We start from the raw sequence: 12,346 nt of genomic DNA on the forward strand, positions 1-12,346 counted from the left end.
ATTCCACCCCTGCTGTGGGCAGGGACACCTTCCACGAGACCAGGGTGCTCCTTCCAGCCTTGCCTTGAATATTCACTGCTCTTTCTAGCCAAAACCATGACTCAAGTGTACTTAGCCAAATTCCACCCCAGACTGATCCTCATTTGACATCAAGGCCATTCCTGGACTGCAGAGCAGGTCCAGCTGGAGAACAGCTCTGGAAAAAAAGAACAAGAACTGGATGCAAGAGGGAGAAGAGAGAGGGTGGTGAAGTCAGCGTTGCTGTCAAATTTTGCTTTTGCTGTATGAGACCCTCAAGAGCAGAGATTCTTCTGAGCCATTTAAGCCAAGTTTCAAACCCAGCAAGCTCCTTCAGATATGCAGTAAATCCCTGTGAAGCTGGATTTATCACAGGGGCACTGCCAGAACTGCAGCCACAGTGCTGCTGGTGCTGCTGTAATCACATCACATCATGTTAGAGATGGCTAAGATTTTGTGAGCCTGGCCATTGTGCCTCCCTAATTTATGGTGCTCCTGTCAGGGAGAAATCAAGTTTCATAGTTATGACATTTCTTTCTGGAGCACTAAATGTTAACTTTGCTGATCATGCATATCTTGGTAGAACAGCTTATTTCTAAATGGCAAACGTGATATAAAAAGCATAATGACTTCATTCAAAACCTTATAAAGCAGCTGATTCTCACACCTATAGAAAACAGGCCAAGTGGTATTTTAGTCATCAGACTATGGAAACAGACACACACTCAATACATTCGATTCATTTCTCCCATTTTAAGCAAAAACATCATGCTGGGATTGCATTCTATTGAAAACTAGCTATGTTTTATACTTATTAAATGCACTAAAATAATGTCCTATAATAAAAGTATTACTGACAGCAAGAACAGCAATGCTTTTCTTTTACATGTTTCATTTTGTACAAGAATTTCATGTTAACTGGTCTTCATCCTGTGCTGGATGATTGTATATAGGGGAAGGAAAGGACAAAAGGAGCCTCACACTGTAATAAAATTCATCTACAGTTTCAGCACTCAGAACAAACTACAGAAAGATGCAGCATCACTTGACAGGTGAGAGTAACACAGCAAAGGATGCCCACTCTGCCTCTGTCACATTGGCTACTGGTGCATTTTCCCCTGCAACATGAGAGGAAATAACTCCCAGCAGAGTGCTGGCCAGAGCGCGCGTTGCTGTGGAGATATTGTGTCTCCTCTAGTGCAGGTGTTGGGGAAAAAATTGCTGTAAATGAGTAACTCACGTCAACAAGGGCCTGCTAAATAACACCCTGAAACCCAACTGCCTGCAAAAACTGCAGCTGAAATTACAAAGGACTAGCATTGTTTACAAATACCTATTTAATCTTCATGTTGGCATACTGGTAACATTTAGAATACAATCAAAGCTTCTGCAAGTTTACTTGCTGCTACAAATATTACACTGCTGTGTTTAAATTAGGGTTTTGTCAAGAGGTCTCTGAACAGGTAAAGGGAAGGTTATGGTTTGAAATTAATGGAATTTCAACTCATTTCTAATAATTTAATGACTTGCATTAACTAATATACAGTTGGACATCAGAGAGAGATGTTTTCCACACCCAGCCCACAGCTGTGCAGGTATACTGATGATAGAGATACGTTTTTGCACATCTTAATCCTAAATAGGAATCCTAATGGGAAATGCTGGCCCTCCCTAGAATCCAAGAAAAAAAAAGTCAACAAAACCAAAGCATTCAGAACAAAATTTGCCCTGATCTGGAAGTGGATGCTCAGTAAAAAAGAGAAACAACCTGAAGCAATTTTGGAGATGCTTAGGGCCACAAAAAAAATCAGAAGGAAAACAAACCCCTCCAGAACCTCAACAACAGAGGGATGTAGGATTTTACTGCAGTGATGTGACAAGAGATGTCTGCTGTCCCCCTTGAGAGGATGCTGCTATCAGAACACATTGGCATGAACAATAAACACGTGCTTGGGTACTGTGAGTCCCTTTCCCTGCTTGATTTGGAAACAAAATCTCCTGAAGCAGCAGCCTGTGACAAAAGGAAGTACAACACAACCCTCACTAATATATTCTCACAACTGGACTGCAGTGCTGGAAACAGTGACTTTCTCAGTGCTAAAATAATGACACACTATAATTAAGATGTTTTACAATAAAGATATGAGAGGTTAAGTTCAGCAAATCAGTGAGAGTTGTAAGAATAAAGCAACTCAGAAATCAGATTCTAGAGTGATAGGGATACATGAGTGTAAATGAACACAAATGTTGAAGTAATTTACTCTCCAGAACAGATATCTCTAAACTCATATATTTAAACCTAAAGAAAAATGGACTAAACTAATGAACTTTCAAAGCTGACAACATTTTACTTTGCCAACAAGAAACCCACATGTGCCTGCAAACATACACACAAGTCAGACTGATAAGACCTGTAATTTCTGCTCAGTAAAAAGTGAACACACTGTTTTAGAGAATCCCATCACACCAATCCTTCACATGCACTGATCCTACACACTTCTATTTTGAAAATTTATTGTTTTAATGCATTTTTGTGTGGCAGTACAGCAGCTGTCCACACAGGCAAGAACCCTTCTGAAAAGCCTACTTGGTAGAGACTACAACAAGCCTTTCAAAATACAAACATGCTTTAACCAACCAGAAGGAAGCTCAGGTTTGGCTACCAGAGACTCTACTCACTAAAGTCCTTGTGATAATTTTCTCAGGCATTTACCTGCTCTGGATTTGCACTCTAGAATTCCTGTGTTATTCTTCAGCCTCACTAAGGTACTTGTGATGATTTTCTCTGCTATTTATCTGTTCTGGATTTGCAGTGCACTAGAATTCTTGTCATGTCCTACAGCATTTTCCCTTAAGTTTGACTTGAAACAACATTTTAGAAGAGTTATTAAGCTTTCACAGATCTTACTCTAGCCTGTAGTGAGTGTTAGTGTCCATTTTTAATTACATTACAGACTTACTGCCAGACCAGAGCAGCTGAGCTTCTTGGCTGCAGTGTCGGGAGCAGCCTGAACGAGCTGGAGCAGTGTGAAGTCACTGCCTCCTCCTCCTCCTCCTCCTCCTCCTCCCTGAGAGCGTCACTGCCAGTGTGAGGATGCCTTACCTTGATGACGGAGGCCCCTGCCCTGGAGAGGGGGCTGTGCATCTGCGCCGCCGCTGCCATGTTGGCGATGGTGTTGAGATGGTTCATCTGGTTCATGGCCATGGCCACCGAGGCCGGGGGGAGGCTGACGGGGAGCAGGGGGTGCGGCATCATCATGAAGGGCAGGTCTATCCCTGCGGAGAGCACGGGCACGTCACTTGGGCACCCTGAGGGTCCACACCCTGCTGCCACATCCCACTGCCACATCCACCATGTCACTGTGGATGTGATCACCCTGCATGGCCTACATCCCACTGCCACATCCACCATGTCACTGGGACACCCTGCAGGGCCCACATCCCACTGCCACATCCACCATGTCACTGGGACACCCTGCAGGGCCCACATCCCACTGCCACATCCACCATGTCACTGGGACACCCTGCAGGGCCCACATCCCACTGCCACATCCACCATGTCACTGTGGATGTGATCACCCTGCAGGGCCCACATCCCACTGCCACATCCACCATGTCACTGGGACACCCTGCAGGGCCCACACCCCACTGCCAAATCCCACTGCCACATCCACCATGTCACTGTGGATGTGATCACCCTGAGGGTCCACACCCTGCTGCCACATCCCACTGCCACATCCACCATTGTCACTGTGGATGTGATCACCCTGCAGGGCCCACATCCCACTGCCACATCCACCATGTCACTGGGACACCCTGCATGGCCTACATCCCACTGCCACATCCACCATGTCACTGGGACACCCTTGCAGGGCTCACACCCAGTGCCACATCCACCATTCAAACCCAACAGCAGCATGTTTTAGCGATGCTGGGGTTGCACAGGGGATAATTGCCTGTGCAGCCCAGGTTTGTGTTGGGGAGAGGAGCACATAGCTGGGGAGTGACACCAACTCAATATACAACTGCGCCAGTTCAGTTATCTCTTTAGTTAAGAGAAATAAAGAAGAAACTCCATAAAACATGCATATAATTTGCATGTTTTCTAACATATCAGATGAATATTTATTAATAACTTTATCTGATCATACACTCCTACCAAGACTTCTTCCTATTACGATTCCTCTGCAATGTCACACTAAATTCTTATACTCTATTTCTTGAGTCCAGGAGGCTGTGGCTTGGACTACAGACACCACTGAGTGATTGTACAAAAGGTCTGTGAACTGCAACACATAATGAGAGGTTAAAATTGTTGCCAGAGGTTTTAATTTTCAAAATGTCACTTTAAATTGTCTTCTGCTATGGATATAAACCAATTTAAGAAGGTATGAAATTTATTTGGACCAATTTGCAGATCTTGACATTGCCAAAAAGGTGAAGTTACTGCTAGCAAGAATTGGATTCTCATACTTCATTAATATCCATTTCAGCATGTGTATTACTTCTTGTATTTAGTAATGAATGCACTGAAAAGCAAGACCAAGACACCAATTCACTGAAAAATTGTTTAGGTTATTGTGCATTCAAGAGTTCTTTAGAAGGACCAATTGAAGATAGATACTACAGGGCATCCAAAATAATTTTTCAGGAAGAAAAAAAAAAAAAAAAGACAGGACTCATTCTGCCAGACAAAACTGTCTTATCGTTTTGGCAAATGTCATTCAGATTAGAAATTCTCATTAAAAAATTCAGTTGCAAGTATTATATAACAGAAACATACAGCTAGCCATTACCACGTACCATTGAGACTGGATTTTGTTAAAAAGTTTTTAACTTTTGGGTTTTTCCTAACTATTTTAAAGGAGAAGGCCAATCACCATTTTGGTGTTTGACAGAACTAACAAAATACCACTGACTGACATATCCTACATTATTCCTACAGAATTTGACTCCAGTGATATAAAAACACCACGGTGCCCACCAGGAAAGGCAGAATTGCAATATTCCCAGCTCCCACACTATTCCTGTTTAACATGAGCCTATCATGATCAACAACTGTGATGTCTAATGACTCACTCTCTATTTTATATGATGATCCACGCCAATATTAATTATGATAGGCAATAAGCAAGGCCCACATACATCTCCCTTCACTACAAACCACACTGACAATCCCCTCCAGTGCCTGCATCCACAAGCCTTTGTTCCCTTGCAGATCTCCCTTAAGAGCCCAATAATCTTTCCTCATCCTCTATAGAGTTCCAAAACTCCCAGACACCATCTGGCCACATTGAGTTGTATGTCTACTTAAAGTCCAATTGACATGCAAACTAAATGCAAACTACAAACAGAATTTAACAGCACATCACCAGTTTTTAGACACAATCCGTCAAACATTTCAGAGGACTATGAGGAAAATATATCCTGCACTTGCAAATCATTGGGCATAATGTCTGACATCCAGTACACCCTTTAACAGCCTATAGACATTCCCCTACTACAAAATCCACTGGAAAATAACCTTAAGAGCAAAGAACACAGTATGTCTGTGTGTAAAAGAAATCCAGGTGTTGAATTATACAAGAATATAAAATGAAAGGACAAACTACAGAGAATTTGAGTCCTATGACCTGGTAATTTTTACCTACTGACACTTAATCCAAAATGCTCAGGTCCACACCTTCCCACAAAAAAAACGGATCTCATTTTGTAGGAGTCATTTCAATAGCTCCGATTTGCTCAAGTCTGGGGCCTGACAGAGGTAGCAATGAACTGACTACTCCAAAAATTGCGTAAGGAGCCAGAAATGTCATTGACCCACTAAAACTAACACCAAAAATCAACTTGCCGAACTTGGAGGATGAAGAGCTTAAACAAGTAACAAGAGTTTGTAAGTAATGAACTTTGCATTCTTCATCCATCATCAACTATAGGAATAACCTTACTCCTCACTAATTTTTAAAGTGTTAATCCCAAACATCCCAAATATCAACCTTTTTCCTTCCCTCTTTGGGCATAAAGAAGTGGAATTGATGGCTTCCCACCTGCTCCCTTCCTAAGGGAAATAAAAGAGATGGCTTTTCTGGGAGCTCTAAGTTCCAAATCCAACCTGTACCATTTTATTCCAGTTGTTTTGGATGGCTGGATTCAGTGGATAACCTTTTAACTGGACATTTTGCATTTATTCCTTGCTCTTCTATTTTATTTGGCGGGTCAGCATTTTCATCTGGAAGATAATTTCCTCATATAGCTAAAATTTCAAGCAACTTTATGATTATTTTTTGAATCCAGGCCATGGAAATGTCAATTAAAAACTGACAGTCCCAAACCCAGTAGTGAGTGACTGACTATTCAAAGAGGGAACAGTCACTTGGACTGAGCGTGCCTTGGACATGGGACACAAGGCCTGACCCTCCTGTCCCTCACGTGCCTCCCATCATTTCCCCCCTTCCTGAGGCTGGGAAGGAAGGCAAGCCCAGCTCCCAGCAGGGCTCCAGGCACTGTTTTTTCCCAGCAGGATCCCAGTACGTACTGTTGGTGAGCAGGTGGTTCTGCTGCAGAGGGCTGAGCGGGTGTGCGCTCCCGAGGCTCGACTGCCCTGACAGCGTGGGGTGACCAATGCTGTGCTGGGATCCTGTCGTGATGGGAGACTGGAGCTTGTCTTTGTCCCAGGAGGATTCACTTCCACCTGCAAAACAGGGCACAACAAACCATGAGTGCCATGCACCTTTATTTAGAGGTATTTTGCTCGGTTAGCAATGAGCCAACACTCCTTACGACAGCTGAGCACCTGGCACAGGCACAGCACCTGCAACCTGCACCTGAATTTTTTCAAGAAATAAATTAATAAATAAGTATCGAGCAAAAAAATTATTTTTAGACACTTTCAGCGTCACCTACTTTCAAAACATTGGTTTGTGGAACCAGGAAAAGCTAAATGTCTGAGGATGAAATCATCAGTCATGACTAAGTGAATTATCAGAATGGGAACATCTGAGAGGCTGAATCACCGTCCCCTGCTATCACAGGACATGGGGCCACCATGCCAGAGACACATCTGAGCCCACCCTTGTGCTCTGTCAATCCTGGAGGCACTTGGCCATTCCCTCCCTCCAGTGGCACCACATTCCAGCTGGAATTCAGCCCTGAAGATCTTACTACAGTTTATCCTCGAGCTTGGTTATCTTTGAGCTTCAGCAGCTCCCCCTCCACTGCTGGCCTGACTGGGGGATGCCCCTCGTGGAACCCTGCACTTTGTGGGTTAAATGAGCACAGGCTGTGCTTGGAAATCATCAATATTCAGGAATTTCAACTTAGGAGTCCAGATATCTATTATGCATAGTAATTACTATCTACAACAAACACCAAGTCTAGAAAACTGAGCACTCAAATCTCTGCCTGGTCTTCTGCAGCAATTTTACAGACTGTAGGTTTTTCAGTACTACACGCTCGAATAACAAATTCCTTTTAAACAGCAGGTTAAGTAGACCATGTCAGAGAATTCCAAAATACATCTGGTGCACAAAACAGAACACCTAAAAAAAAAGTTAGACTGAACATTTCTAGAGTTAAACGGTATTTTGAGATCACTCCCCTCTCAGGTACAGCCCACACTGTCACTTAGATTACAGATTGTTAGAAAAACATGTAACTGTAGTATTGATTTTGTTTTGAATTTATGAACAAGGATCTCAATTAGAATAAGTAAATAGATTACTGGAGTGCAGCAGATAGAGGCAGCAAGCAAAAAACCATTTTAATTGAATATGAAAGTAACAGAGAAATTCCATTCTTTATGACAACACTTGGCTAATAAACATGATTAATACTGCTAAATGCAAAAGTTTGAAAGATCAGTGATTGAGAAAAAAAGGAAAACACTCCATCATTTTAGCACTATGTCCAAGTATGAATTACCCTCCTATAAAAGAGTTGTAATTTGTAAAATGATGAGTAATACACTGACAAAGAAAGATACACTAAATTATGCCATGTGATATAATATAGCATAGCATAGTGCAGTAATTAAAACTACTACAGTTGACGCTGTGTCAGCATCTTTGTTATTTAATATACTGTATATCAGCTCTTTCAAATAACATTAGACTGCTATTTAGGGTGGAAGTTGTTCACTTTGCTATTGTGAATTTGGGGTGGTATTATTTGGTGTGTTTCAAAAGTTAAATGTGCGATTTATGAATGACTTTCGGAGGAAATGTCAATTTTAACAAGAGTTTTAATTTTCTCCATATGCTTTTTTAACAAATACAGAATTTACACTCTAGTCTTCCTCAAAAACCACACATACTTTCCCATGAATTTTCTGCTTAGGAACAGATTTTGTAGCTGTAACTTCATGTATCAGGGCACTGGCCACAAAAATTGGGTCAAAGGTAGTTAGTTGGGATTTCTGAATTAAAAGAAAAATACTGAGTCTTCATCTGAAAGTTTTTCCTCTGCCCTGGGTAGTTCCAGCCCTAGGCACAAGTGGTCTAAACTCAGCTCATTTAGTTAATTCTGGAAGTTTCTCTTGCCTTCAGAGCCTCGTGGCCCTGAGGCTGCAGAACCCCAGCCGTTCTCTGAGCCCAGCTCTACAACTGCTGCACATTCCAGAGGAAAATTCCATTATTTCCAATTTAAAGATGGAGAATTGTCCTGTGAAGAAAAGCTACTTGCTTAAGGAAACCCAGGAAATCTGCAATGGAAGGGGAAACTGAATTTAAATTATGTCACACAGTCCAAATCACTGGACTAGTTCTCCTTACAGATGGGGACAACAATAACTTTTTCCCTCTGCAAATTTCACTTGTAAATCTGCTCCAGTATTCGGTGCCAGCAGCACAAGAATAAATTGCAATACACTTATCTCTACAGACCATTCCTGTATTCTTATGTTCCCTATCACTTCTCCTTAGAGAAAGAAAAAATACAGCTGAGTGTCCAATGTATAATAAAAGTGGATGTTAAATGAAATGCATCCTTAGCCTGCAGTATCCCACAGATAACAGCTCCATCTCTCCATCTGGACTGCCCTGCCTACGTAGCAGGAAGTCTCTTAGAAATAAAATAATAATTAGAAGAGTTCTTACCTAGAACTGCTCAGGTGTGAAGTGTTTTGTAAGGGCAGTGTGGCCAGCTCCAGGTGGGAAAGCTCAGGGGCAGAATTAGGAAGTTCCTGTTACACCAGGGAGGAAACTGAACTGGAAATTCAGTCCTGCTCCTGTGCCCTACACCACAGACACCTTGGGTTCATCCTACCCACAGCCCCTCTGCACAGCTAAAAAAGAACCATTTTAAAAGAAAATTTGCATTCTTCCCTGGAGTATCTATGTCCATAGGGTAAGAAAAAGATTACATACAAATTTACAGTAAGCCAGAATCAGATTCACAGTAAAAGCCAAGTATGTGACATGCAAACCTGTGCTGATACACTCAGTCCTTTAAATGCCATGCAACGCTCAAAAAAAGGTATTTATTTTTGAGCATACAATTTTCTTATTTGGTAACACAGTTGTCAGCATGTTTGATCAGCAAATACATATCTGGCATGCAACATACCAATGTGTATTTTCAAATTCTTTGTTGCCATAACAATTAGAAGTGAATACATCCATAAAAACTGAATCCTTCTTAGTGCTTCAAATTCAAATTTAACCGGTTTTTTTTTATTTTTTTAACCATCTGATTTTTCAGATGTCTGTTCATCACCATTTTTTTGTCCAAACAGGTCCATGAGGCAAAGATATCACATTTTGATTTTTTTTTAATTTTCAATCCTGTCTTTTGTATGATAAATTTAGAGTAGATACAGATATATTTTATTATATATATATATGTAATTATATATTATATATAAATATAGATATATAGATATATTTATTATTGTATATTTATTATTATATATTTATTATATATTTTATTCTATATTATATTATAGATATACAGAGATGTATTTTAAGTAATTTCTTTTAGGTATAAAAAAACAGAAGGGGAAAAATATATGGAAAAAAGAAAGAAAACATACACTCCTAAGAAAAAAGAGACAAGAGGAAACAGCAATGGGACCCATCTCTTATATGAAGGGATTTACAACTTTTTTTTTAATTTTATATGAGAAAGACTATTTCATTTTAAAATACTAGTAACTTGATACATGAGTGTCACGGGAATATTATTAGAACACCCAAAAAGTTATTTGTCAAAATGCCAATGCATCATTTATGCACTTTACCAAAAGCTTTATGTTTGGCACTCTTACCCACCTGATCTTTTCTCCAACAGAGAAAACTGAAGGACCGAGAGGTGATTTTTATCTTGCGTGCATTCTGGTGGATCTCGTCCCAGAACAGGCTGTACTCAGCACTAGGAAAGGGGAAGAGAGCCCAGGACCTGCAGCCCCAGAGCTCCCGATTTCCTGACCATGAGAAAGGGGCAAGAGAAGCCTGGGCTGCCCCAGGCACGCAGCTCAGAGCCTGCAGCAGAGGTGAGGGACAAGCTCTGCTTCCAGAGGCGCAGCTGAAAGCACAGGGTGGGTCAGAGAAAGGCCTCAGAGTCTGCATGTCCAGGGAAATGCAGCACAGGGCATACGTAAAGATGGGCTCCACGTGGATTTGGGCAGTTATTTACTGTGTGAAAAAGGAAGTCTGGTGTTTACCAGTCTGAACAGGGTATTTGAGAGATTAATTAGCAGTGCATGAATTACACTCATGTTCAACTAAGCAGAAGCAGGAATCAGGTGAATTTAGGATTTAAATAACAGGTACCATGAAAAAACAGGGAAAATCAGCCCAAGCAATACATTCACCTGCTGTCAGTGATGGACCCCCACCACAGCCCCACTGGAAGGTGATTTACCATCACATACAGGTCTGTAAGCCAAGTGTTTAAGTTGCATTTTATTTATTTGAAGGAAATCCAAGTGATAAACTCAGCTTCATTTTTTCTGAAAATGCTGCTAACTCACCCGTCATTAACTTTGGGAATTCTTTAAGGCAACTCTTAAAGCTGAAAGTTTTCTACCAATAAGCCTCTCTGTGCATTTCTATTCTTCAGAGCAAAACCCCAAAATCTGTTGTTTGGGGCTTTTGGAGGTTTGTTGTTTTTGTTTTTGGTTTTAGGTATTGAAAGATCTCCAGAAAGTAATCACAGTTCAATTTGGTGACAGTTTCTTTTCATTTGGTTTCAAATTCATTTTATCAGCCTTAAATCTGTCTGGTTGAGCCAAATGAAATCCTCTCTGTCAGAGCTACCTTCAAATTCCACAACCACACAGTTTCAATCTATGTCTGTCATTTTACTTTTCCTTGTGATACATTCCTGAAAAATTGAACTCCAATTGTAAAAAGCAATAACATCTTCACTGGCCAATTTTATTCTTAAATTATTTTTAAACACATTTTTCATCCTGTTGGGCATATTAAGCATAACAACAGCTACAAAGAAAAAAGTATTCCATTTTTATAGCAATTGCATTGCTACTTCAGCACTGGTAATTCCAAAGTATTCCCCACCTCTAACTTGTGAGTGTCCAGCACATACAGGGCCTTTGAAAATTTTTGGATTATACAGAACCAACACAAGCCTTTTTGCCAGCATTCCTAATCCCTGTGCTTCCAGGTGTTCCCAACTATTTTACCATTATCCCAATCTCACCCTGATACTGGGAAAAATGGTCACTTTTTTGGCCTACACAAAGTATCTTCTGCAAAAACATTTCAGCCTACAACTTCCTGTCAACATTTTTGTGGTAGCAAGCGTTGAGCGTCCCAGGAAGACAAGATTAGATTGAGAACAATTTTTGTCAGAGTGGATAAGCTGAGGATCTCACTGCAGGACGGTCAGGAAGAGATCACCAGGACTCATTCCTGGTCAAGTGTCACTTTCCTGTCAGAAAACCATAAAACTGCTCTGGGTCAGGATTATGACCCATTTAACCCCAAATTCTGTCCCTTGTATTGGCAGTAGATAATGTTATTTGCAGAGGCCACACAAGTATGGGCACTTTCTGTGGTCCCTTATTACTCCCAAATGAAATGCTTAACTTTAAAAATGGGAACAAGATTTTTAATCAGCCCCCAAAATCCTTACACCCATCTGAAAATCTAAATGGCAGATCTGCAATGCATTTAAAGCTTTAATCCATGGATTTGTCTGCCTGTGTGTATTTGGCTGTAACAACTTTTGGAGTGTACCCTACAAGAAAGCCATGAAAGTGTGTAGAGTAAGATATTAAAACTCAAGAAATCCAGTGATGGCTTTACTGGGCTACTTCCAAAAACTTATCAAGTGGTTCAGCAGATGTAATTACTGCTTAGCCCTGCCAAGG

At 41.0% G+C, this 12,346-nt stretch overlaps 1 protein-coding gene across 5 annotated transcripts in view; it reads right to left on the bottom strand.

Moving 5' to 3' along the window:
- DACH2 (dachshund family transcription factor 2) overlaps positions 1-12,346 on the bottom strand; it is a 245,733-nt gene that overhangs the window by 53,539 nt on the left and 179,848 nt on the right. For all 5 annotated transcript variants that reach the window (XM_014255252.2, XM_088062631.1, XM_088062630.1 and 2 more), the window contains exons 4-5: positions 6,554-6,709; positions 3,122-3,294 (exon numbers count right to left, since the gene is read on the bottom strand). In XM_014255252.2, coding sequence (XP_014110727.2) covers positions 3,122-3,294; positions 6,554-6,709 — 329 coding nt within the window. The remainder of the gene's footprint in view (positions 1-3,121; positions 3,295-6,553; positions 6,710-12,346) is intronic.

The sequence above is a fragment of the Pseudopodoces humilis genome, chromosome 15, assembly GCF_049639895.1.
Source record: "Pseudopodoces humilis isolate 2021_Gansu_Grassland_sample_001 chromosome 15, ASM4963989v1, whole genome shotgun sequence".
Classification (NCBI taxonomy): domain Eukaryota; kingdom Metazoa; phylum Chordata; class Aves; order Passeriformes; family Paridae; genus Pseudopodoces; species Pseudopodoces humilis.